At 49.9% G+C, this 25,457-nt stretch overlaps 1 protein-coding gene across 1 annotated transcript; it reads left to right on the top strand.

The window, feature by feature from the left end:
• Nucleotides 1-4,943: 4,943 nt before the first annotated feature.
• Nucleotides 4,944-22,327, top strand: Tmem114 (transmembrane protein 114). Its single transcript, XM_038328608.2, has 4 exons — nt 4,944-5,438; nt 5,736-5,816; nt 17,890-18,027; nt 21,878-22,327. Exons 1-4 carry the CDS (start codon nt 5,222-5,224, stop codon nt 22,108-22,110), a joined length of 669 nt encoding a protein of 222 aa, XP_038184536.1. The 5' UTR covers nt 4,944-5,221; the 3' UTR covers nt 22,111-22,327.
• The last annotated feature ends 3,130 nt before the right edge of the window (nt 22,328-25,457 follow it).

Genomic DNA, 25,457 nt, shown 5'->3' with positions numbered 1-25,457 from the left:
TGTCCTGACATTCTCCCTTTGCTCCTTCCTTTTAAAATATTTCCCTGGTCGACTGGGAGTGGCACCCCACGTACAGTCCACTTGATCTCTGTGCTGTCCTTCTGGGGTCAGGCAAGCAAGTTCTCGGCGCTCACGCAACCTGTTGGATGCTGCTTTAAGACAGAGACCAGCCTCTGGAATCCATGCTGGGCGCTGCTCTCCACCACTGCTCTGTCCCTGGCTAGCAGGGTGCCTGGTAACACTTTCGCCTCCAGTGTGCTGGTGTTTGGCTCCTGGGTTAGGTGTTTGATCAGGGCTCTGTGGCTGACTGGCTGAGTCATGGTGCTATACAGGGTTTGACATGGCCCTCCTCCCCACACCCCAACACACACCTCAGCTTTGCTAAGAACAGCACCGACTTTTCCTTTCAGGGTGACTGGGCACAGTGCGGCTAGACTACGTTAAATTCCTTGGGGGAAAGGAACTTTTTTTAAAGCCTACGAAATTATCTTTGCAAAGAAACCTCTAAGGCTGTCTTCTGCAGGTGAGGAATGCGGACGTCCACCAGGAGACATGCTCTTGCTACATCTGAGGGCCAGATCTAATGACTTGACCCATGACTGTCCGTGCTGCTGGTTCTGGTCTATGTATCTTGGTTTTCCTATAGAAGCCAACTCTATCTATCTATCTATCTATCTATCTATCTATCTATCTATCTATCTATCTATCTATCTATCTAATCTATCAGAATAACTGTTTAAATTTAAGCTTCAAACAAACAACACAACACATTTTTAAAAGTATATATCAAATATATTCCTTTGTGAATAATGGGGAGTTGAGATAGGGTTTCATACAACCAAGGCCAGTTTGAACTTCCTTTATGCTGGAAGTTGGCCTTGAATTCCTGATCCTCCTGCCTCAGTCTTCTAAGTGCTGGGACTATAAGCATGCAGTGTCATGTCTGGCTTTGGAGATCCTTACGTGAAAAATGTTCACTATGAATCTGAAGTTCTAATTTGATTGGGCATCTCATCTTCTTATTGCCTTTTCCTGCAAGTGTGACCCCCTCACCTCAATCAAATGGTTACAGTGGGACTCTCCAGGTGTCCCAAGTGTGGTCAGCCAGCTCTTCATATCTTCCAGAGCCATGGGGGATGATTTGTGTAAACAGAGAAGCTGCGCATGCTATCAAAAATGGATAATAAGCTTTCTATTCTTGAAAATCCAGTTGGCACCATTTAAAAAGAGATTTCTTCTGTTGGACTGCTGCGCTGTGTTAAAGATTTTCTTCCATGCCACAAGTAAGAGTCAAACTGAAGAATGGAGTCTGAAGTCAAGCAAAAGGGAGAGAAGGAGAGGGAGAGAGGGAAGAAGGGAGAGAGGGAGGGATGGAGGGAGGGAGGAAGAGAAAGAGTGTGAGAGAGGAACAAATCTGTTAGATATCATTAGGCCTTCTGGGATGCAGCCAAGTTTTACCTTTGTCCATAAAGTTGATGATGTCAATCTTTTGGTGATGTTTCTAATGAAAATGATGGTAAAAGTGTGGCCGAGTTTAGAAGCAGACAAAGCTGGTGTGCGGATATGGCTCAATGTGTAAAGTGCTGTTGTAGAAGCTCAGCGTCTATTCTGAATCCTTTCACACCATGGCGGAGCACACCTGAGACCCCAGTGCTAGATGGGGAACAGAGACAGGTGGGTCTCTGGGACTCGCTGGCCAGGCAGTCCAGCTTCGAATGGCAATGTTCGGATTCATTGAGAGACCTCGTCTCAGCAAATGCAGTGGAAAGGGTTGAAGGGAGACACCCAGCTGATCTCTGGCTTCCACATGTACATTCATGGGTGAGCATATCACCCTCATCTTCATCCGCAGCAGCAGCAGCAGCAGCAGCAGCAGCAGCAGCAGCAGCAGCAGCAGACTTAAATTGTAATTAAACCTTCAACTTCACTTGCTCTTGGCTGACTTTCTAAAAGTCACTAATTGTGGAAGTCACACAACTGCAATTCATTTTTAGTCTCCCACCGGCTTTTCTGTAAATGACACCTCAGACCTAATAAGTTGAACACTGTTCCCCAACAAATGTTATCTTTCCCAGCCTCTGGGGCAAGTGGCTTTTCTCTGCATTCACTGATCCTCCTGGGAAAGTAACCTCTTTCTATCTTTTTCCGTCCCCCGAATCAAAGATGCCTTCTGTACCCTAGGTTATCACAGCAGAATAAGCCGTCCTTGGGAGGACGTCAGTCATGGGACCTATTAATCAGTTCCTTTTCTTCAGATTTACAGAACCCAGAACTCAGCTTGTAGATAATAGCAGCCCACGATTCAGAAAATTAGGCACCTTCCCTGAAATTTGTAACCACCTTGTCATTTGTAATGAGACCATTGCCTGCCTCTCTGACACGTCTCCCCATCACTCCCTTCATAAGCCTCATGCCCGCAACGGCTAGGGAGGAGGTCTTAGTTGCACAGATCCTTATTCCTGGAACAGCAGTTTGTCCTTGTAAACTTAGATACATAGTTACAAGCTAACAGAGTTATCAACTGCAAAATGGCATCTCCCTATTCTGCACACCATTCTGCCGCATCATCTTCATCCACCATCCTCTCTCTATAAGATCCTTCTTTCCCCTCTTTATCATTACTGATGGTGTGTGTGTGTGTGTGTGTGTGTGTGTGTGTGTGTGTGTGTGTGTGCATTCTCATACATGCCATGAAGACTGGGGTAGGGATGTCAAGTGTTCATTGCTTTGTTGCTTTCAGGCTGGGTTTCTCTCTGAATTTGGAGTTAGGCTGGCAATCAACAAGCCCCGGCAATCCTCTTGTCTCTGTCCTTCCCACCCAAAGCTGGGGTTACAAGTGCATGTGACCATGTCTGGCTTTTTATGTGCATTCTGGGGATTTGAACTCAGATCCTCATGCTTGTGCAGCGAAAGTTCTGACTTCTAAGCCATTTTTCCAGCCCCGCACCTTCTCAGCTGTTCTCGCTTCTTGCCATTTGGTGGTATACGGTGATAGCACAAAGACTGAGGTTTTTTTCTCCCCCTCTCCATAAGATGGAACATTTCAGTTCCCTGCTTTAAACTGTCCAATGATTTAAACTTTCAGTCCTGGGGGCTCTGAAATCCCAAGTGCCCCTCTGAGTCTGCAGACCTGTACACCATTGCCCTTTACCATACCCATCTCACCTTTTCCTTCAGCTTCTCTGGGACGCACCAAAACTTTCACACTTCTATAGCATGATAGGCTGGCATGTCTCCCATTCTCAGGATCAACATCATTTCCCCAGAGACTGACTGAGACCTCCCCTATGGTTTCTCGCCCCACTACCATCTCTCGGGATGTTCTAATTTTAATGATACTGGGCTTGACCATGAAGCCCGTTCACTTTTGGACTTTAGCATGACAGTTCTTTAAGATTATATTACAGCAGTACCAAGGGTTTGGCCCCTCAGCCATGAAGGCTGTCGATAGTTGCAGCCCCCAAGGCAGGCTATGTCTGGCTCTTAGACTCTGCGTCCTTCATTCCTATGTGCTGAACACACGTGAGTATTTTCTCTGGGTGACTTGTTTGAGAAGGACCGGGAAGTCTAAGTTGTGTTTGGGCTGCTCATGCCTTCCTTCTCAACATGGACCCTGTGTCAGACATGCTGGCTTTGCAAGTATTTCGTGAAGGAGTGGGAGGTTTGTGGTGATTAAGAAGATGGTAGGGTTGATAAGAATACTGATGATGGTCAGGAGAATGATGATGCTGTTTCTGCTGCTGCTGGTAACAGTGGTGATGATGGTTGTTGGGGATGATGGAGTGAGGCTGGAGATGGTTGATGATGGTGGGAGTGATGTGGGGATGGTTGTTGGTGATGGTGGCGATGGGATGAGGTTGAGGATGGTTGGTGAGGGTGCGGGTGAGGGTGGGGATGGTTGTTGGTGATGGTGGGGATGGTTGTTATTGGTGATGGTGGGGATGGTTGTTATTGGTGATGGTGGAGATGATTGTTATTGGTGATGGTGGGAATGGTTGTTATTGGTGATGGTGGAGATGGTTGTTGGCAATGGTGGGGGATGGTTGTTATTGGTGATGGTGGGGATGGTTGTTGGCGATGGTGGGGATGTTTGTTGGTGATGGTGGGAATGGTTGTTATTGTTGATGGTGGGGATGGTTGTTATTGGTGATGGTGGGGATGTTTGTTGGTGATGGTGGGGATGGTTGTTGGTGATGATGATAGTGGGGTAGGGGGGATGGTAGTGGTACTGGTTATGGGATGAGAGCAATGGTAGAGATGGTGAAGGTGATGGTAGTGATGGTAGTGGTGATGGAGATGGTGGGAGTGGGGGTAAGGGTAGTCCTGGTAGTTGTAATGGAGGTGGTGGGAGTGGGAATGGGGTGAGGAAGGTGGGGGATAGCTGAGATGATGAAGACTTTGGTGACAAAGAAAACAGACTCACAGAACCTAGCCTTACTACTTCTTCAAAGAATTTTTATACAAAAAACCAAATCCGACTTTTTCCTTTGTAGCCAGCCCAGAAAAATTACTTGAAGGTGGATTTTGGAATCAAAATCGCTTCAGGAGAAGGAATTGCAGGAGAATCTGTACCCTTAGACTACAGAGTGTCACCCCTTCTCTGATTCCAGTGTGTCTGATGTCCGCCCTCTCTCCAGCACCGCCCCCTTGGCCCCTCCCTCAGTACAGCCTGCTTGCACTGGGAGCCAGTCTCCCTGAGGTTTCAGGACACTGGTCCTGAACTAGAGCTGTGGGGAGCGAAAGTAGACCCGGGCTGCAGTTGCGGGGGGAAGGGGCGGTCAAGGCAGAAGTGTGGGTGGGAAGAGCAAGGAGGGCTGAGGCCAACCGAGGCAGGGGGCAGTTGAGGGGGTTCATGGAGAGTAAGGCAAGGGAGTGGAGGCGGTGGTAGGGGTCTGGGGAGGAAAGTGCTGAGCTGGAAGGAAGAAGGCTCTGGGACTGGGCATAGGGCACAGGGAGGAGCTGAGTGAGGAGGCAGCCACGGTGTTGGTCTGGGACCCGTGCTCCGGGTCGGGTCGGGAAGCACCAGGGAGGAGGTCTGAGAGGACAGGGAGCCCCGAGATCGTGGGTCCGAGCTGGAGCACGTGCGAGTGTGATTGCTCAGGTGAGGGTGGTGGAGCCAGAGTTTGAGCTGGGTTCTAGATCCACGCTGGAGAATCTGGGGTGCAGTGAACAGCCGGGGAGCGTGGGCAGGAACCAGCGCCTAGGAGCCCTACGCTGGGAGATGCGGGTGCGTCTGGGCGCTCTGGCGGGCGCGGCAGCACTGAGCGGAGCGCTCAGTTTCGTGCTGCTGGCGGCCGCCATCGGAACCGACTTCTGGTACATCATCGACACCGAGAGGCTGGAGAAGAGCAGCCCTGGAACGCAGGACCGGGGACCGGCCAACCGCAGCCAGCTGGAGCCTCTAAGCTCTCACTCGGGTCTCTGGCGGACTTGCCGGGGTAAGGGTCCTCCCTAAGTGTCCGCGTTCGCACCGCACTCGGGTACTATACCTGCAAGCCTGGGACCTGTTGCTTGGCGCACACTCCTCCCTTATCCTCCAAACTCACAGTGCCAAGCATTTAGGGGTGCGGGGAGGATGGACAGAGAGGTGGGCTTGCGGAAGTGTTCCCCGGCGGTGCCCCACTAGGCTCACAAATGCACAATGCCCCGTTTGCTTTTTTGGGTGGGAGACATCTAGGAAGGCTTTGGGGGAAAGAATGCTAGTGTCCTGCCCGTGAACTCCTTCCTTCCATCAGTCCAGAGCTCCTGCACGCCGCTGATGAACCCCTTCTGGCAGGAGAATGTGACTGTCAGCGACTCAAGTCGACAGCTTCTCAGTAAGTCTGGGGATAGTGGATGGATGGAGGGAACAGAATCCAGCTTTGATGCTTTTCCTCATACCTGGGCTCCTGAGTGGCGGTGTGTGGCCTTTGACCACAGAGCCTGAGACAAGAGCAGGGCCACGCCAGGGGTCGGGGCCGCTCTTGCTACCTAGAATGTGTGTAAAATTCGTACAACCTACGAATTCGTACTGTGCGCCAAGCAACTGTGGTGACTGAGAACTCAAATTCTTGCAATGCCCTCTAGGCTCTTATAGACTCGAGGCGGAAAGGGTTCCTCACTACACGAGAAGCAATTGCATTTGAGTGTCAATCAGCATGGGAAAAGTGGGGGAGTTCACATCCCATCCGTATCTGAGCATCTTTGGATGCTGAAGGCCCAATGAGAGGTCTTGTCTTGCAGACCAAGGGCCAGCTTGTCAGTAGCAAGGGTGTGGGATGATTAAAGGCAGGTGATTTGGAGGTGGAGAACAGCCTCTTGTCTGAAGGGCCATGGCATGTGCCTTGTTGGCGCCTGGCTTTCCCAGCACCTCCTACAGGGCCTGGTGCTCCCTAGAGAAGATAGGCTCAACAGAAGAGAGGAAAAGGAGTGAGCAGCACTTGCAGAAGGAAGGAGCCAACGGGAGTAATTTCATGTATTGAAACTTTGAGTTGTCCAGACATGGAGCCAAGAGCTTTTCGTGGCTGTCTTTAGCTGATTCTCACACCCACCCTGTGAAGTTGGTTCTTCCAGCTCTCTTCACCTCCACCCGCATCCAGTACTGGGTACTAATCCAGGGCCATCCTCTTATTAGACAAACACTCTACCACCCAACTCTAATTTCCATCACTCTTCCTTCTTTTTAGTTTTTATTTTGAACAGTCTCACTGTTCTCTAGCCTGACCTTAAACACATTCTGCAGCTTTGTCAGGCCTTGGACTTGCAATTCTTCCCTCACCCTGAGTAGCTGGGATTATAGGTCTGTAGCACTAGGCCTGGATATCACCACCATTTTTGGCTCTCACTTGGAAACTGAGTCCAGGAAGGGGTCCTGTAGAGAGGACCTGAGGAGAAAATGAGAGTGGAAACCTGTAGACCTTGGATGTGTGTGGCCTTGGGCAGACAGCCTGAGGCTTAGGAGGTGACCCTAGCCTGCCTCTCTGCTGTGTTTCTTCCCAAGCCTTTCCCTCTGCTCCCCAGGCTTCCTCCTGACCGAGGACTTTGCATGTGCTGTTTCCTCTTCCTGGTGTCTCTCTGCCCCCTCCTACTAGCTTAGCTTGGCTAATTTCCTTCTCATTGTAAAGGTCACTTTGCTTTTTTGGGGTGTAGAATCTGACTCTTTTATTAGTCTGTAAAGTCCATGAAGGCAGAGGATTATCTCTATCTTGCCCACCGCTGAATAGTCAATACTTAGCACAGAACCTGGCAGACAGCAGATCACAAAGCAAAAGGCTGTCGAACAAGTATGAGAGGGAATGAAAGCTACATTATGGGTCAAAATTATATGTTACATACCATATATATGTATATATACATACATATATATATATATATATATATATATATGGATGAGTGGCTGGGCCTGTGAATGGATGGATGGATGAGTGAGTGAACGAGTGGATGTATTACTGAATGAAGGACTGAGTGAATGGGTTGATGGATTAGTGAATGAAGGACTGAGTGAATGGGTGGATGAGTGGATGGATGTACAAATAGATGAATGGATCAGAACTATTTCTCCCAAGTCCAATAGCATGCTGGGAAATAGTTAACAAATAACTCTCTTGGAAAAACATTTAAAAGCCCTTGATTTATATTAGCCTATCTCTGTGGTGTAAGTATTTTTACTGTGACCAGCTTTAAATTGTCAGCATATTGTTTCCTGGTTCACAAAATTCCCCAGATCTTACCTGGCTCTTGTGAGCTGCTCCTCATTCAGCCCCGCACACCTCTGCGCATATTCCCACAGCCAGCGGCTTTCTGTGGTCACCCCTGTGTGGGGGCGGAGGGTGGGGGTAGTCTGTACTGTCCAGTTCTCTAGCTGCATTGAGAGGTACTTTGGCTGCTGAGTACTGCTTCAAGAATCAGCTAGAATTCTGTGTTTGAAGAATGGGAGAGAACGGTCCATCCTTCTCTGGCTATCTTGATCCCTTGATCCCTTGAATTGTTTCACAGTGACCAAAAGGAGTTGTCCAAAGCATTAAGGGTCCCGTCAGGATCCACAGAATAGGAAAACAAAACCACACGAAACACTAGGGGACTGAGGCCGGAAGACCAAAGACAGCAGGGCTCCAATGTGAGTTCAGCGTCAGCCTTGGCAGCTTAACTTAATAATTTAGAGCTCTGGACGTATAGCTCAGTGACTTGACTCGTATGAGCAAAGTCTCTATCCCCACCTTGGAGGAGAAAATACTAACAACCCTGATGAACCACGACATGGCAGGGGCAAAATGAACATCACTTAGGACCTCACCTTGCTTTTTAGTTGTGTTTGTGTAGGGCAACATGTTGCCTCAAAGAAGGGCTTGGCAGACTCATGGCACACTCTCAGGAATCATTCACTTTCCCCGCTACAGCCCCTTCTGTACTTTCTTATCTTTCTTATCTTTAGACACATGGTTGACCATTTGCCAAGGCTGGGTGCAATCATTTAGCTGCCTTGTCCTGCTTATAGGTGAATTCAACAGCTAGAGGTGTTTGACAGTAGGCTAGCGTTCCTTTGAACCTGCAACAGCTCTGCTTGTTTTCTGACTTTGAGAAACAGGCAGAAGCCTCACTCAGCATCTTCCCTAGCAGTGCTCCTGGTGCTTGACCTCAATATGAGCCTGACCACAGCTCCATTACCAGCTGCGCACGTGACCTCAGGCATTTCCTCCACCTGTCAGGGCCTCAGGTCCCCTTTGTTGAGGGTACCAGTCTTCTTTCTAATTTTTATTTTGTTTAACATCCTTCTTACACAGAGAGCTTTCAAAATTGTTTATTATTATCTTGTGTGATGTCTGTAGATCTGAGGACAGCTTCATGAATTGGTTCCCTTCTTCCACCTCTATGTGGATTCTGGGGTTGTATGCAGGCCATCAGGTTTGCTTGGCAAGCACTTTACCCGCTGAACCATCTTGATGGCCTCTTTCTAATCTTACAGTGAGGACAGAATTTGAGAGTTGCCTTTAATAAGCCCAGGGTGGCGAGTGCTTGGTTCCATAGACAGCCAGGCATGGAACTGCTGTTGTTTCCCCTGTATTATCCAGGAATGAGGATAAGCTGCCCCTTCGGACTGCACACTCATTGCAAACCACCCCAGAGAGAGCTTTTTCTCAGAATTGGTTTTCTCCTATAAATGAATTTTGTGTTTAGTCCAAGCTCTTTATGATGTAAAGATGTTCCAGTCATCTAAAGATCTGCCGTATTGGCCAGAGAGTCAGGTTGACAACAGACTTGCTCTGAGTTGGCCCCCTAACCTGATCCCGGTGGGCACGGATGGGCAGAGTACTCAGGCCTGCCAATGGACCACTTTAGAGTATTCTGACCCTAGCAGGCAGAGTGGTCAGGCAAACCCATCAGCACTGCCTCATGATTCCAGTGGCCATCTGCGGAGGAGCGAACATGAGCAGATGGCCCAACCTTTTACCTCATCCAGCCAGGGGCAGAGAAAGCCATCTGTTCCAGTTCCGTCTCTGTTGTGTGACAAGCACCCTGAGAAAAAGCAGCTTAGGGGAGAAAGGGTTTGTTTGGCTCATACTTCCAGGTTAGAGTCCTTATTGTGAGGAGGTCAAGGCAGCAACTTAGAGACTTGCGTCCACAGTCAAGAGCAAAGAGGAATGGATGGATTTTTGCTTGCTTGCTAGTACTCAGCTAGCTCAATGTGAGGGTTGCAACCCATTACATTACCCTAATAACTCTTTCACAAAGGTCACCTAAAACCATCGGAAAACACAGATATTTACATTACAATTCATAATAGTAGCAAGATTACACTTATGAAGTAGCAACAAAAATAATTTTATGGTTGGGGTCACCACAGCATGAGGAAGGGTCACAGCATTAGAAAGTTGAGAACCACTGTTTTATTTAGTCAGGGGCCCAGTGCATGAAATAATACCTTTCCCATTTAGGGTGGGTCTCCCAACTTCAACCAAGAATTAAGATAACCCCCCACCCCTGCCTCAAACATGGCCACAGGTCAATGAGGTCGAGATAATTTCCTCTTAGATGAAAACCAACCAGTTCAGAATCCAGGGAACATGTCCCTTAGTAGCCGAGTCTTGATACCAGGGCTTGAGTATTTACTTGGCTTCCAGATCTGCTCTGGGAACGCTCTCTGGAGGCAAGGAGGTTTTCACTTAGCATTCTTCAAGAGCTACAGTGGACAACAGGAGATTAGGGGTGTCGCCAAGAATCTTTCAGTGACAAATGACAAAAACACCAATTATGCCGATTTAAAGAGGAGGGGGAAAGGCTGACCCACATTTTTGAGGAGGTCCAGTGTGTTGGGATCTCTGGGCTCCTTCTCCTTTGCTCCCTCTGAGAGCTTTGCTTTGGATGGCTATGTGTTTAAGCTGAATCCTGCAGTCCAGAAGGGAGGGGCTATCCCATTGGACCAGATTGGATCATATGCCTTTGTGTTGAGCCAATTGGCTGAAGCTAAAAAGACACTGTGTGTTGACGGGCCAGGTTGAACCATGTAGCTATTTCCTTTCTCTTTCTCTTCTCTTCTCTTCTCTTCTCTTCTCTTCTCTTCTCTTCTCTTCTCTTCTCTTCTCTTCTCCTCTCCTCTCCTCTCCTCTCCTCTCCTCTCCTCTCCTCTCCTCTCCCCTCCCCTCCCCTTCCCTATATTTTTCCCTCTTCAAGGCTGTTCAAGAACTCAATCTGTTGACTAGGCTTTCCTCAAATTCTGCCTGCCTCTGCCTCCTGAGTGCAGGGATTAAAGGCATCTCCACCATGCTGGCCATTATGGATACTCTTTTTTTTGTTTTGTTTTTGAGACAGAGTCTCTCTGTGTAGCCCTGGCTGTCCTGGAACTCACAATGTAGACCAGGCTGGCCTCAAACTCACAGAGATCCAGTCTCTGCCTCCCTGACTGCTGGGATTAAAGACTGCCTGACAGACCCTCTTAATAAAGGGGCAGAAATGGCATCAGCCCCTTCAAGCCAATGGACAGAGAGCGGAGTTTCTTGACTGCAGCTTACCCACCTGTGTGAGTTCTTAGCAGTCACCTGTTTCCAATGTAAATGGGCTCCTCTGGGAAAGAATGAGCCCCTATAGCAAGGATTCAGGGATATGATCTGTATGTAGTAGGAGTTCAATTAAATGCTTAAATCTTTATTACATTCCTGAGCCTCCAGCTTCTCACTTGGAAAACAGAACTAGTCATTAGAGATTTATTTATTTATTTATTTATTTATTTATTTATTTATTTATTTATTATTTGTAGAGATTTCTGGGGGCTGGCAAGATGCCTCAGTGGGTGAGGAGGTTGCTGTGCAAGTTTGAGGATTTGAGTTTTGTCCTTGTATCTGATTTCATCTCCACAGCAGCCCGTGAGGCAGTCAGTATTATGCATATTATCACAGCCAACTTTGTAGGTGAGGGGATATATGGCACAGAGAGGGTAGGTGAGTTACTCAAGTTTGCACAGTAGCTGGCGGATCTTGGACTTGAACCCTGGTAGTTTACTGCTACAATGTTAGAATGATGCTGTGTTGAGTCACATTTCAGTGCAATGTGTGTACAAGACCAGAGGACTTGGGGCTGGCCCAGTGGGTAAAGTGCTTGCCATGAAAGCGTGAGGACCCGAGTTTGATCCCCAGAACCTACAAAACCCAATCAAACAGCAACCAAAGCCAAAACAAAATTCATAACCCCCTTCAAACCCTTCACCAGGTGGGGCACCCCGGTCCTAGTAGCAGGCATGTTTATCAGCCAATCCTAGTAGACACGCTTGTCACCCGGTTCTCTGTCTAGCCAGCAGAACTGAGTTCATGAGTTCCAGGCCAATGAGAGGCTCTCTCAAAAACCAAACTGAATGATTCTTTAGAAATAACACCTTAGGTTGACCTCTGGCCTCTACAGGCACATTACGCAGGTGCACTCAGACCTGAACACACGGGAGCATCTAAATACACACAGGCACTTGCATGTACTGACATGCATGTGTGAGAGACCAGAGTTTTAGGCTCTTCTGCCTCAGACAAGAGACAGAGGAGGAAGAGCCAATGAAAACAGGATTGAGCCAGTATGTTCCAGAAACAGCCAGAGGGCCTGCAGTTCTAGAAAGTGCTTCTCAGAGGCGTGCCTGATCTGTCCAGGCCGGCCTTCAACTGTGTCTCTTCAGAGTAGGTGACCATGATCAGGCGCACTCATGGGGTCAAATGCTTTTTCTAACAAAACAAGCCGGCAGCAGAGGCTGACTAAGGGGCCAGAACCTGGCCTCTGAGAGTTGGTGAGGTTAGGGAAAAACTCACCCGACTGGGTTTCCTGACATTCTGGGTGCAGGGCCGCTGCAGCAGTGTGGAAAATTAAAATGAAGCTGGGTGCAAAATGAAAATGGAAGTGCGGGGGCGGAACCAGAGCGGAGGGCATAAAACACTCAACATCGAGCGGCTCCGGGCACAGGAGGGAGATAATGTAGGATTTCCTCAGAGTGGTGCTGCGGGCAAGGTGGCACGCAGAGAGGGAGCAAGGCCAGCGCCAGCACTCCGTCATGGCTTAGATACGGGGTCTCCTCTCACGGTCTCACACGCCGAAGTTTTGGTCTGTGATGGCGTGGGCAGAGAGGTCACCAGATGGCAAGGGCAGAGAGATCCCCGGATTGCGAGGGTAGAGAGGTCCCCGATGGCCAGGTCACCTGATGGCGAGGGCAGAAAGGTCCCCGGATGGTGAGGTCACTGAATGTTTGAGGGCAGAGGAGGCACCGGATGGCGAAGCACTAGCCATACCCATGAACTAATCTGTGGGTGAATTTGAGCCGGATGAGCTTTAGAATGTGGAGTCGGTTGAAGGAAGTGGCTCAGGAGTGTGTTGTATTGGCTTCTTCTTTCTCCTTGTCTGCTTCCTGGCTACCCAGAGATGAGAAGCTCCTCTCTGCTATGACATTTCTGCCTTGTCACCAGCCTGAAAGCCAGGGAGCCAGGTGACCATGAACTGAAACCTTGGAAACTCTAAGCCCACACCAACCTTCCTTCTTTGTAAGTTTTTCCTCTCAGGTGTTTTACCACAACAGTGGAAAACTGATGAATGCAGGGCTCATTCCTTGGGAGAATGAAGGCTTGGGTGTGATGGCAGGCTTTTGGGGCCCTAGGGAAAGCCAGTCCCATGTTCAGAACATTTTAAAAGTTGATTCTGCTTCTAGAATCTGTGCTCTGTGTGATGTTTCTAGGAAGAGACTTGTCGTGCTTGTTTGAAGCAGAAAATAAGAAAGAAGAGAGGAGAGAAGCCTCGGCGCGTAGGCACAGGACGACTAGATATTTATGTGTATACATATAAAGTTGAGAAAATTATGCGGCCTGTAAGAACGCTCGATGTGCCTAGAACACAAAGCTGCACTGAGGAATGAACACGCAGTTACAGGATGTTGTGGGCAGCGTGACGCTGTCTGCTGCGTGTCCTCAGCGGGATTAGTCACTGTTGTCCCCTTGTCAAACACCTGATGTCATCATCTTGCGAGGGTTTTGAGGGTCACACTGTACTCCCAGCTGGGCCCATCACTTTGGGGCTGTGGTGTCACACTGGTGGGACAGATGACTGAGAAAAAAACCACTGGCTAAAAAAAGCCAGGATGTATGAATGGAACAGAGACCAGGGTCCTGCAATGTCCCTGGAAGGCACACCCCAACCAGCTTCAGACCTCACTCCAGGTCTCAGTTCCTATTGCTCCTATCACTGTGCAGTAGAGCTAAGGGGGAGGGGGGTAAGGGAAGCAAGCTTTGTAGACACTTATCCTGACCATGGCCAGTATAGGACTTAGTTCTCTAGAAACACCTACAACCATCTATACTGTAATGACACTGCTGTCTACAAGTGCCCACTCTTGGCATATATGAGGCTTCTACTGTACATCCCTGAAGGGATGGCAGCGTGGTAAGTGATGCCGCTAACCAAAAACATGCCTGGGAAGGGCACTTGCCTCACAAACCTTGTGACCTGAGTTTCATTCCTAGAACCCACGTGTTAGTCGTTTCTGTGCTGTGACAGGGTACCCATGACAGATACTCGAGGACAGAAAAGGCTTGCTTGTCCTACAGTTCCATAGGTGACTGAGGGCATCATGCTGAGGAAGACATGGTAGCAGGCAGGAAGGCATGGTAGAAGGAGCAGGAGACCTTACATCCATGCCGAGGAAGCAAAGGCCGAGTGGGAAATGGGTCAGGCTGTAAAACCTCCAAGCCCACTGGACCTCTGTGACCAACTGCTTCTGGCTGGGCTCTACATTCCAAAGGTTCCACAGCCCTCCCACATAGTACCCCCATCCAGGGACAAAGTTCAAACCCACGAGCCGATGGGGGACAGTTCATATTCAAAGCACACTGCCATGTTTAGGTGGAGAGAACAGACTCCACAAAGTTGTCCTCTGACCTCTACACACATGCCATGGTGTGTCCCCCATGTTAAAGAAATACATTTAAAAAGGTTTGCCCAATGGAGCTAGAAAACATCATTTTGAGTGAGGTAACCCAGACCCAGAAAGACAATTATCACATGTACTCACTCATAAGTAGTTTTTAAACATAAAGCAAAGAAAACCAGCCTACAAATCACAATTTCAGAGAACCTAGACATACACTGATCTAAACTACATGGGAAGTAGAAAAAGACAAGATCTCCCGGGTAAATTGGGAGCATGGGGACCATGAGAAAGGGCTGAAGGGGAGGGGAGCAGAGAAAAATGTAGAGCTCAGCAAAAATCGATGGAACATGCGATCAAACCGGACTCTCTGAAAGTGGCTGATGGTGGAGGCTGACCGAGGAGCCAAGGACAATGGTGATGGGCTTGGACTCTACGGCATGGACGGGCTCTGTGTGAGCCTTGTCAGTTTGGTTGCTCACCTTCCTGGACCTGGGGGGAGTTGGGAGGACCTTGGACTTAACATTGTGTAGGGAACCCTGATGGCTTTTTGGCCTGGAGAGGGAGGGAGTGGAGGTATGGGTGGAGCGGAGGGGAGGGAAGGAGGAGGAGGGGAGGAGATGGAAATTTTTAATAAAAAATGAGAAAAAAGAGGAAAAAAAAATAAAAAGGTTTGCCCGCGTCCTCCACTTCCGAACTGGAGAATGACTTTACTTGGGAAAAGCAATGCTACAGATGTAGTTGAGGATCTCAAGGTGAGGTCCTCTTGGGTTCATGTGATGGACTGCAAAACCCATGATGACACACATGATGAGTGTGTGTCCTCAGAAGAGGAGGATCAAAGAGACAAGGCAGGCTTGGAGGTGGAGCCTGGAGCGAGGCTAAGGCAGGGATGCGGGATGTTGCTGCCTGCAGCTCCGGAAAAGCTGAGGCTGTGGTGAGGAAGGACTGCCCCCTGTGGTGGGGCAGGAACCTTGACTTGGAACACCTGGACTCTACAACTTAGCAAATAAATTCCTGGTGTTTTTTGTTTTGGCAGGTTCTCATGTAGCCTAGGCTGGCCATGAATAATGAACTACTTAGCTGAGAATGACCTTAAATTTCAGATCCTCCTGCCCCTACCTCCCAACTGCTGGGATTTTGGGCATGTACCACAATGCCTGGTTTAAAGTTTTGTTTTTAGATTATTATTTTTTAAATTTTTATGTGTATGGGTGTTTTGTCTATGGACCACCTGTGTGCAGCACCCGCGGGGGCGAGAAGAGGTTGTTGGACCCCCTTAGAACTGGAGTTACAAATGCTTGTTAGACGGTGTAACTGGGTGCTTGGGACTGAACCTGGCTAGAACAGTCAACGCTCTGAACTGCTGAGTCATCTCTTCAGCTGGGGGTGTGTGTGGGGGGGTGGGTTGGGGTGGAGGGTGGAAGTGGGAGGTAGATGGGGTGGGGAGCTTTTGTGCCTGGTTTTATTTGGTTCTGGGGATGGAACACAGGGCTTCCCGAATGATAGGCAAGCCACACCCCTAGAACCTTGAAGCCACACCCCCAGAGCCGTCCCTTGAGCTTTCCGCTAAGCAGCTGGTGGACATTAGATCTGGAAGCTGCAGGTTTTGACTTGGGTCTCGAGTTGCTCATTTCCTCTGAGACACGTCTCCCGGCTCCACGACTGTCCCCCACTCCTGTTGCTGCTTAAGTCTCTCTTGCCCTGGGTTGAAATCTGTAGGGCGGCGAACTGGAGGTTGATATCTCGTGGTGTCTTCCTTTACTGCTTTCTACATTATTTATTTTATTTTATTGTTTGTTTTGAGTGTAGCCCTGGCTGTCCTGGAACTTACTTTGTAGACCAGGCTGGCCTTGAACTCACAGAGCTGCACTGGGATTAAAGGCCTCTCTACCTTGTTTTTTGAGACAGAGTTTCTCAATGACTCCAGCACCTCTCAGTCCAGTTACACTGTCTGTCCAACAGCGGCAAGAATCCATCTTTTCACATCCCAGCACTGGAGTTACAGATGTGTGCCGCTGAACCCCACTTTTTCTAAATGCTAAGGTTCCTGACTCGGGTCCTTGTGTTTGTACAGCAGGCACCTAATAGACAGAAGCATCTTCCCAACCCCTTGATGGTTGGTTTTATTTTTTCCAATGTACTGAGCCCTCAACATGCAGGCTTAGAGGATGGGATGTTTGCTGGCTCTCCATTCAGCAGACGACAAAACTGTGTTCCAGCTGTGGCCCCTGTGTGCCAGCTGTGGCCCCTGGACTTGATGTCTGCAAAGCCCTGTTCCAGCTGTGGCCCCTGGACCCCGGTGTGTCAGCCTGTGCTAGCAGAGCCTGGGACAAGGAGGGACACACACACATCCCAGATGTCTCAGTGCTGGCATGTGGCTGTGGTCAAGGTTGGTGATTTAATGGCTTTCCATGACTGTGTGTCTCCTAGAAGCACTGTGATCTGGAAGCTAATTTCTGTGTGCAGTCTATCAGTTCATCCGCAGGGGGTACTGTCTGGGAATTGTTTATCTTTGTCTCCAAACCATGAAGCTGGGCTCATAATTCAAGACATCCTGGTGGGCTAGTCAGGTGCCTGCTGCATGAGTCCGAGAACCCGAGTTTGACTCTGGCGCTCACATGAAAGGGCAAAGGGCAAAAGCTGAAAGGGCGGATTCCAGCCAGTCCACTATTGTCAGGTCACAGTCAATGCCCAGATCATGATCAGAGACTACCTGTATGACAGGGTCTTAAAATCTTGTTATTGTGTGTGTGTTTCAAAATCTTGTTATTGTGTGTGTGTGTGTGTGAGCATGCACACGCGCACATGTGTGTGTGTGGATGTGAGTGTGTGTGTGCATGTATGCATGGTGTGTGGGTATGTGTACCACAGCCTTTATGGGAGGCCTGAGGACAAATTTATGTGAGATCCAAAATTCAGGCTGATGTGGCAAGTGCTTTTCCCACTGAGCCATTTCTCTCTCTGGTCCCTGTGTGATTTGTTATCAATATTTTATTATTAAGATCACAAAGGCTTTTGGGTGTGTAGTTTCTTCTGGGGTGTGGGATGAGATTAGATCCACACCGCCACCCAGGATAAAATGAGTCACGTGCCTTGAATTTATGCTGCACCTGTAATTTGGGGGTGGGGTCAGAGACAGAGATAGAATTTGGGGATATAAAGATTTTATAAAACGGCCGTTCTCCATCTCCTCTGCCCTCTCACCCTCTCCCCCACTCGCAACTGTCCTCAGCCTAGAAGGAAACTAGATTTCCCAGTAGCCCTGGTGCGTATCTCATAGGCTCATTTGTTCCTTTGCAAGCTCCTATCAGTCCCTTGATGCTGCACGGAGAGAATAATGATGCACCACTGCCCTCTAGGGGTCACTGCGAGTAAGTGCAATGCTGCTCACCGCACCGAACAAGCACCCAGGAGTCTCCACTGTTCTTTTATCAATAGAAGTCCTTGTGGGTATAGGGTTAATGTACATAAATGATTGAATCCTGGATGTTAGTAACCCCCTGTACCTGGTTCCCCCTTCTCTCTAGCTATGCATGGGACATTTGTGATCTTGTTGCCACTTAGCCTGATTGTGATGGTGTTTGGGGGAATGACCGGGTTCCTAAGCTTCCTCCTCCGAGCCCACCTCCTCCTGCTGCTCACTGGGACCTTATTTCTCTTTGGAGGTAAGTTTTCCCTTGGCTGGGGTCCAGGCCCTACAGTTGCTTGGGTGCCAAGGGCTGTGCACTCTTTAGGGGCAGGGTCTCAGCTCCTGTAAGGGCTTTTCCCACTGTGATGTCAGAGGGAAGGGACAGTGGTTTCCAGCCTTGAGGTCCCAAGATCTCTGGTTCCAAGGAAGGAGGAGGAAGAGGAAGAGGAGGAGGAGGAAGAGGAGGAGGAGGAGGAGGAGGAGAAGGAGGAGGAGGAGGAAAAGGAGGAGAACACAGCCTTGGGAGTCACCCCCAGCATCTTGCTGAAGAGCGGTGTCTGTCACCTCTGTCTGGTCTCACATCGATGGCCTTGGCTTCCGGCTTAGAGCTGTGATTAGACAAGAGACCCTGACACCCACTGCTTTGCCGCCTTCTGCCGAGCAGCGGTTCTGATGTGGGAAGTCAGATTGGGCAGGTGCTGCGGGACACACTGCATGAGATTTCACTTCACGGCAGGTTCTCAATAAGCAGAGCTCACAGTGACAGAATAAAGTGATGAGCAGAAGCTTTGGGTGTGGACTGGGGACATACTGTTTCAGTGGCTCTCAGCTTCATGTAGCAGGAGTGATAAGTTTATTTTGGCAACTACAGTTGGCACCCATATATCATACACCCATATATCACACACCCATATATCACACACCCATATATTACACACCCATATATCACACACCCATTTATCACACACCCATTTATCACACACCCATTTATCATGCACCCATATATCACACACCCATATATCACACACCTATATATCACACACCCATATATCACACACCCATTTATCACACACCCATATATCACACACCTATATATCACACACCCATTTATCATGCACCCATATATCACACACTCATATATCACACACCCATATATCACACACCCAAATATCATGCACCCATATACCACATGCCTATATGTTGTGCACCCATGTCGTGCACACATATACACTGCACTTACATGTGGCTGAGAAGGTAGATGTATGTGCTTCACCATAAAGAGAGGCTGTGTGAATCAATGCATGTGTTCTGTAGCTTCTTAAGTTTCTCCACCACATGCACACATGTTACAGCCATATACAGCAGATTGTAGATACATACAAGGGTTACCTGTCAGGAGATGACACACATCAGGGCATGGTTGTCCACACCTGTCATCCCAGCATTCAGGAGGCTGAGGCCAGAAGATCTCAAAATGAAATCCAGATAATACCATACAGTGTAACTCTTAAAAACATAAAACCAATAAAATAAAACCATAGCCCCCAAACCCAGATCCAAACCACCCCCCCAATCCCCAAACCATACTTGAACCAAACCTAACTTAACCAGACTAAATCAATCAAATCAAAACAAGGCAGACATTGGCTAAGTCAGTTCTGTTTACATGGATGGCCAGAGATTTAGGAAAGTGGGACTTATGGCCCAAATGGTTGCTCTGCTCTCTGGCGAGTGTGTGTGTGTGTGTGTGTGTGTGTGTGTGAGAGAGAGAGAGAGAGAGAGAGAGAGAGAGAGAGAGAGAGAGAACAGGGGACATGGCTCAGAGCATTTGGAACAAACCCGGCATGGTTGTAGGATTACATGTAGCCCCAGTTTGGCTCTAGGTTCAGTGAGAGACCTTGTCTCAAGGGAATTAGGTGGGGGAGTGACTGACAGATCCTCTTCCAGCTTCCAAATGTGTAGGTACACACACACACACACACACACACACACACACACACACACACACACGAAAGAGGTTTCCTTGGGGACCTTGGAGGAAGAAAATCAAGGAAGGAACAGAAAACATGAAGCGTTTTCTACCCATGGTTATTCATGGTCTTGGCTATGGTGTCACTCAGTGGCTAATTCTCCTGTCAGTACCCTCAGGCAAGACTCTGATGGCGGCTGTCTCTGATCCGGAGGCAGACCAGCTTGTATAGGAGGTACCATGAAGGGACTGAGTTATTCCTTTAAGGACGCTTTCAAAGTAAAACGCCATACAGGGGCTGGACTGGAATGGGCCCAGTAAGAGCATTTGTCTAGCATTTGTAAGGCCCTGGGTTCCATTCCCACCACTACAAAACCAAGCCAAATAAAACCCAGATGTGGCCAGTGGTCATCATACTGGACCATGTAGCATTGAATCGATATTATATGGAGACCTACAGTAGGTGCCAGGGGAAAGAAAAGCAGGCTGGGAGGTCACTCAGCAGGATTCACAGCTTGGAGAGAGACTCAAAGGGAAGCTGCAGCTGTGACCTGGGCTGTGGCGACTCGGGAGCAGTGGAGTCCCAGGGGCATAGCGTGCTCAGGCTCACCCCAAAGCAGCTAGCAAAGCTGAGCGGGAGGGGGAGGGGGCAGCTGCTGCAGGTTGAGCAGGAGGGGGGAGAGGGGCAGCTGCAGCAGGCTGAGCAGGAGGGGGAGGGGGAAGCTGCAGCAGGCAGGGGTCCAGCTCAGCAAAGGCTCTGCAGACAGTGCTGTGGAGAACCCTGGCTCGGTTGGGAGAAGAGGAGTTGTTGAGGGAAGCAGAGACAGGGAGGGAGGAAAAGATGAGGGAGGAAAGGTGCGTGTGTGTGTGTGTGTGTGTGTGTGTGTGTGTGTGTGTATGTGTGTCGTGGGCAGAGAATGTGGTGGGGGTAGGTGGGTATAGACAGGAGGGTGTTGCTAACGTTCCTCCCTGGGAGAGGTGTAACCACATATACCCCTCCTTCTCATGGCCCAATGAGGTACGATCGCACCAAAGTTCACCATGGGAACCAATGGGTTTCTGAGCAGCGGGTGAGGGGTTACAGGCAGGAGCATGGGTGGCCTTAAAGCAGGCACACTGGAAGGTCTGCCCACAGCATGGGCGGTGTCTCTGTACAGCTGTGTAGATGATGCCCCCCAGTCCTTCCCTCCTCCCTAGATCCTCTCGCTCCTCCCCCAAGACCACAAGTAATTAGAGTTGCATGTGAGGGTGGTGGCTGGATACTCACGTGAGGGTCCTATGACGGCCACTACCCTGCAAGCTGTGCTGACCTTTGGGGAGCAGGTCCAGAACTCCTGAAGATGGCAGCAGTCTGACTGGGAGGACAGACCTGAAAAACCAAGGGAGATGGGGAGAAGGAGGGAAGAAGGGAGAGGGAGGGGGAAGTGAGGGAGAGAAAGGAGGGAGATGAAGGTAAGGGGAGGAAGATGAGGAAGGAGGAGGGAGATAGGTGCTGAGGGAGGAAGAGGGAGAGGGAAAGGAGAAAAAGCTGTCAGGACACAACTCTTTTGTCAAAAGGGTAGAAGATGTGTGTGTGGTTTTTCTTTCGGGAACTGAATATAGTGAGCACGACCTGGGAACATAGATTTAGGTCTCCACAAATACCATGTTCCAAGTAGCAGTGAAGAAGCAATTCCAGGAACATTTTATAGCAGCAGAATAAAGGAAGCCATAAATCAAGACACTTTGCAAACACAGTGATAGGTACGCGGGGTAGGCCAGTTACAGTGAGGTGTGGGCCTCGGGTGCTCGCTGACAACACTCGAGGCCCTTTGGTTGGTCCAGCCCTCCACATCACTGAAGGTTCAATCAGCCAGCCCTTTTTGAGGTAGCTTCTTTCCAGGAGGCTACAATTCACAAAGGTGACAGACAGAAGCAGAGGAGGAGGGAGGAGGGAGGAGAAGTTAGAAGAGGGAGGAAGGAAGCTGAGGGGTGGAGGAGGGGGGTTGAGAGGGAGGAGGGGAGTGAAAGGGAGGAGGTGTAGGGATAGAAGAGGGAAGGGTGGAGGAGGGACCTGGGTGGAGGTGGAGAAGTAGGGACGAGGGGCAAGCTAGAAGGCTCTAACTGTCTGTCCTGGTCTGTCTGTCTGTCCCTGCAGCCACGGTGACCCTCGCTGGAATTAGCATCTACATAGCATACTCAGCTGCCGCCTTCCGCGAGGCAGCTTGCCTGCTGGAGGAGAGGGCCCTGCTGGACCAGGTGGACATCCGCTTTGGCTGGTCCCTGGCCCTCGGCTGGATTAGCTTTGTCTCTGAGCTGCTAACAGGGGTGGCCTTCCTGGCAGCTGCCCGAGTGCTCAGCCTGAGACAGAGGCAGGACCAGGCTATCTGAGTTTGGCCAGCCCAGGAGGCCCTGAGTCTTTGGGGCTCATCTCCGTGAATGAAAGCCTTTTCTTCCTCAAATGCCCTTCACAGAGGCCAGAGGGCCCGTGGTGCCCACGGTGGGTGAACCCCGCCTGACTGTTGCCCTTGTGCTATCTGGAATGCCCACTCTGCTGTGTTGTGTACACGTGTGTGTGTGTCTGGTGGACTGAAGAGGAGAGGGGGTGTGGAACCCATATCACCTGAAATAAACTCCAATCCTAACCACCTGGGAGCTTTGCGGCTCGGCCCACTCTGCGCCTTTTCTGGCTCCGTTTTCTCCTCAACCCTGACCTTTGTTGGATCAGCTTCTCTTCTTTGTGAGAAAATGGGTGGACCAGAGAGGTTAGTTAACTTCTGCAAAGGTGCACAGAGACGCTGGCATACTTTGCTCTTAAGAGCAACCCTGCTTCCTACACAGCTTCTCTAAGCAACATCAGGGCCCTGTGGGGCTCTCCTGCCTCAGATGCTGCCTTGGGGGGGTCATACAACCTGGACACAGACCAAGGGAGGGCACAGTGGGTAGCACCAGAGAGAAGTCAGACTCTGGCGTTCCAGTCCCAAGGAGGAAAGGTTCTGGGAGTGGGTCATTCCAGTTAATGTGTACGTGGAGGGGCTGGGGGAGGAGTGGAGTGGAAGAGGAAGTGAAGTGGGGGTGGTGGAAGGAGGGAGTGAGGAGGAAGTGGAGGGGTGGAGGGAAAGGAAGGAGTGGAGGAGGGGTGTAGGGTGGAGGAGGGGAGGGGAGGAGCAAATGGAGGGAGGGAAGGGAGTGAGGGAGGAAGCAGAGGGGTTGGGAAGAGTCCTGCCTAATCCTCTGCAGAAACGGCTTTCTGGTAAGCCTTTGAGTCTCTGGGCTGGGAGCTCACTTTGGAAATGTCAGCAGACTCATCCCCGAGACCTTCCAGGCTACTCAGGTGGGCAGTGTTGGTCCCCACACTTCTCCAGGTTTGTCAAGGGACCCTCACAGGAAGGGGTAGGTGGTAGCTATAGTCAGGAAGAACGGCTCTCCAAACCACAGCCTACCCTGTGGATGGTCACCTGTGTCTGTGCCCAGTGAAGGCCAGGCGTTAGCCTTCTCCAGGCCTGGGGGGAGATGCTCTTGTGTGGGTGGAGCTCGGTAGTGCTCAGGGAGGACTCACAGGTTCCCTCGCTGAGGTGGGAGGCAGGGAGCTGTGAGTTGAAGGAACTCAGGAGGTGCCAGGGTCAGTGGGTTTCATGGCTGTTGGTGGGGGTTATTAGATGACACCATTCTCAGCATTATGACATTACATCTTTGAGATGTCACCATTGTCACGTGACATTGCCACCCAAATTACATCATCATACTCACCGATGACATCGCTGTTCCTGTGTGACAATCCATATCCTAAGGACCGTCTTGGTTACTTTTCTATCGCTGTGACAAAACACCCTGTTAGACTCGGGGCTCACGGTTGCAGGTTGGCATCACGGCATGGCGGCAGGCAGGCACAGCTGAGTACTTACATCTTTATCCCAAAGTAGTAGGCATAGAGACTGACTGGAAATGGGGCGGGCTTTTGAAAACTCAAACCCAGTGCCGCAGTGCCTCCCACAAGGCCACACCTCCTGATCCTTCCCAAAGCAGCCCCACCATCTGAGGACCAGTTATTAGAACATTAGAGCTTATGAGGGACCTTCTCATCCAAACCACCATAACGACACCACCAACCGCACGATGTCACTGACCATGACATCATCGACTTTATCAGAGCCACGACACCATCATCCTCTACATGACATCTTCATTTTTATGTCACGTTCAACACATCATCTTTCCCATGCCACCCCCTCATATGACATCGTCATCTTCACAGCTGATTCCCAGTGAGGAGTTACTACGTGGTCTACACATCAGTCAGTCACTCAACAAACACGTGACAGACGGACGGGCAATGATTATAGGACCAGCCTTGACTGCTGAGCTGACATATTGAGGGGAGAGGCATGGGAAACATGTAGTACTATAGAGATTGATCAAACAGGATTTAGATGGGGAAACTGAGGCATAGGCAGCCGATTTCAGCGACTCCAGAGGCATAAGGAGGCAAAAGGTTGCAATGGGAATAAAACACAGAACTGGGAATTCCAAAATGTCAACAGTTGCACCTTCTCCGTCCCTGGACCTTAGATATCGGACATCTTCTGTACATTCAGAAGTGTAAACACAGCAACGAGGCAGCTCCCACCAGCGGACTAATACTGCCAAAGGCTGCCTGCGGTCCAGGGCCAGGAAATGTTTGCAGAGGCAGCATCACCAGAAGGACGGTCTTTTCTGCCATCTGCTGGTCAAATGGTAGAACTGTGCCGGAGGAACAGCAACTGGGGCCGAGGATATTAAAACCTCTGCGTTTTACCTGGAAGGGAGACAGTGCCAAGCAAGTGTTCTCAGCTTGGGCGGTGCTCTCCACGCCAGGACTCTTTTTTTTTTCTCATGGTTTATTGTTTTTATATTTAAAAATTTCCATCTCCTTCCCTCCTCCTCCCCCCTCCCTCCCCTCCTCCTCCCCCTTTCCTCCCCTCCTTCTCCCCCTTCCCTCCCCTCCCCTCCACCCATACCTCCCCTCCCTCCCTCTCAAGGCCAAGGAGCCCTCAGGGTTCCCCACTCTATGCTAAGACCAAGGTCCTCCCAACTCCCCCCAGGTCCAGGAAGGTGATCGACCAAGCTGAGAAGGCTCCCACAGAGCCCGTCCATGCAGAAGAATCAGAGCCCAGAGCCATTGTCCTTTGCTTCTCAGTCAGCCCCCGCTGTTGGCCACATTCAGAGAGACGGGTTTGGTCGCATGATCCATCAGTCCCATTCCAACTGGAGTTGGTGATCTCCCATTAGTTCTGTCCCACCGACTCCATGAGTGAACACACCCCTCTCGTTCCTGACTTTCTCCCTCATGTTCTCGCTCCTTCTGCTCCTCATCAGGACCTTGGGAGCTCAGTCCAGTGCTCCAATGTGGGGCTCAGTCACCTTCCCCATCTGTCGCCAGATGGAGGTTCCCTCACGGTCCTGACTTTCTTTCTCATGTTCTCTCTCCTTCTGCTCCTCATCAGGACCTTGGGAGCTCAGTCCGGTGCTCCAATGTGGGGCTCTGTCATTTTCTTCATCTATCGTCAGGTGGAGGTTCTATGGTGATATGCAAGAAATTCATCAGTATCACGCCAGGACTCTTGATTTTGTCTAGAGACAGTTTTGGTTCTCACAACTGGAGCCAGTGGTACTACCGACATGTGGAGCGTCTTCCTGGTCTACACGTCAATGGAGCCGAGGCCAAGGAGCCTCTTGAGTGAACAGAAAGGAATGGTGCC

Source organism: Arvicola amphibius, chromosome 4 (assembly GCF_903992535.2).
Source record: "Arvicola amphibius chromosome 4, mArvAmp1.2, whole genome shotgun sequence".
In the NCBI taxonomy this organism is placed as follows: Eukaryota; Metazoa; Chordata; class Mammalia; order Rodentia; family Cricetidae; genus Arvicola; species Arvicola amphibius.
Note: the sequence above shows the minus strand (reverse complement) of the source record. Positions and strands in the feature narration are given on the sequence as shown.

Excerpts from the sequence above, each read along its gene's own strand:
- Tmem114 (XM_038328608.2), top strand. The coding sequence starts at position 5,222 with ATGCGGGTGCGTCTGGGCGCTCTGGCGGGCGCGGCAGCACTGAGCGGA. Across the intron at positions 5,439-5,735 it reads TCTCTGGCGGACTTGCCGGG|TCCAGAGCTCCTGCACGCCG; the intron begins GTAAGGGTCCTC and ends TCCTTCCATCAG. Across the intron at positions 5,817-17,889 it reads CTCAAGTCGACAGCTTCTCA|CTATGCATGGGACATTTGTG; the intron begins GTAAGTCTGGGG and ends CCTTCTCTCTAG.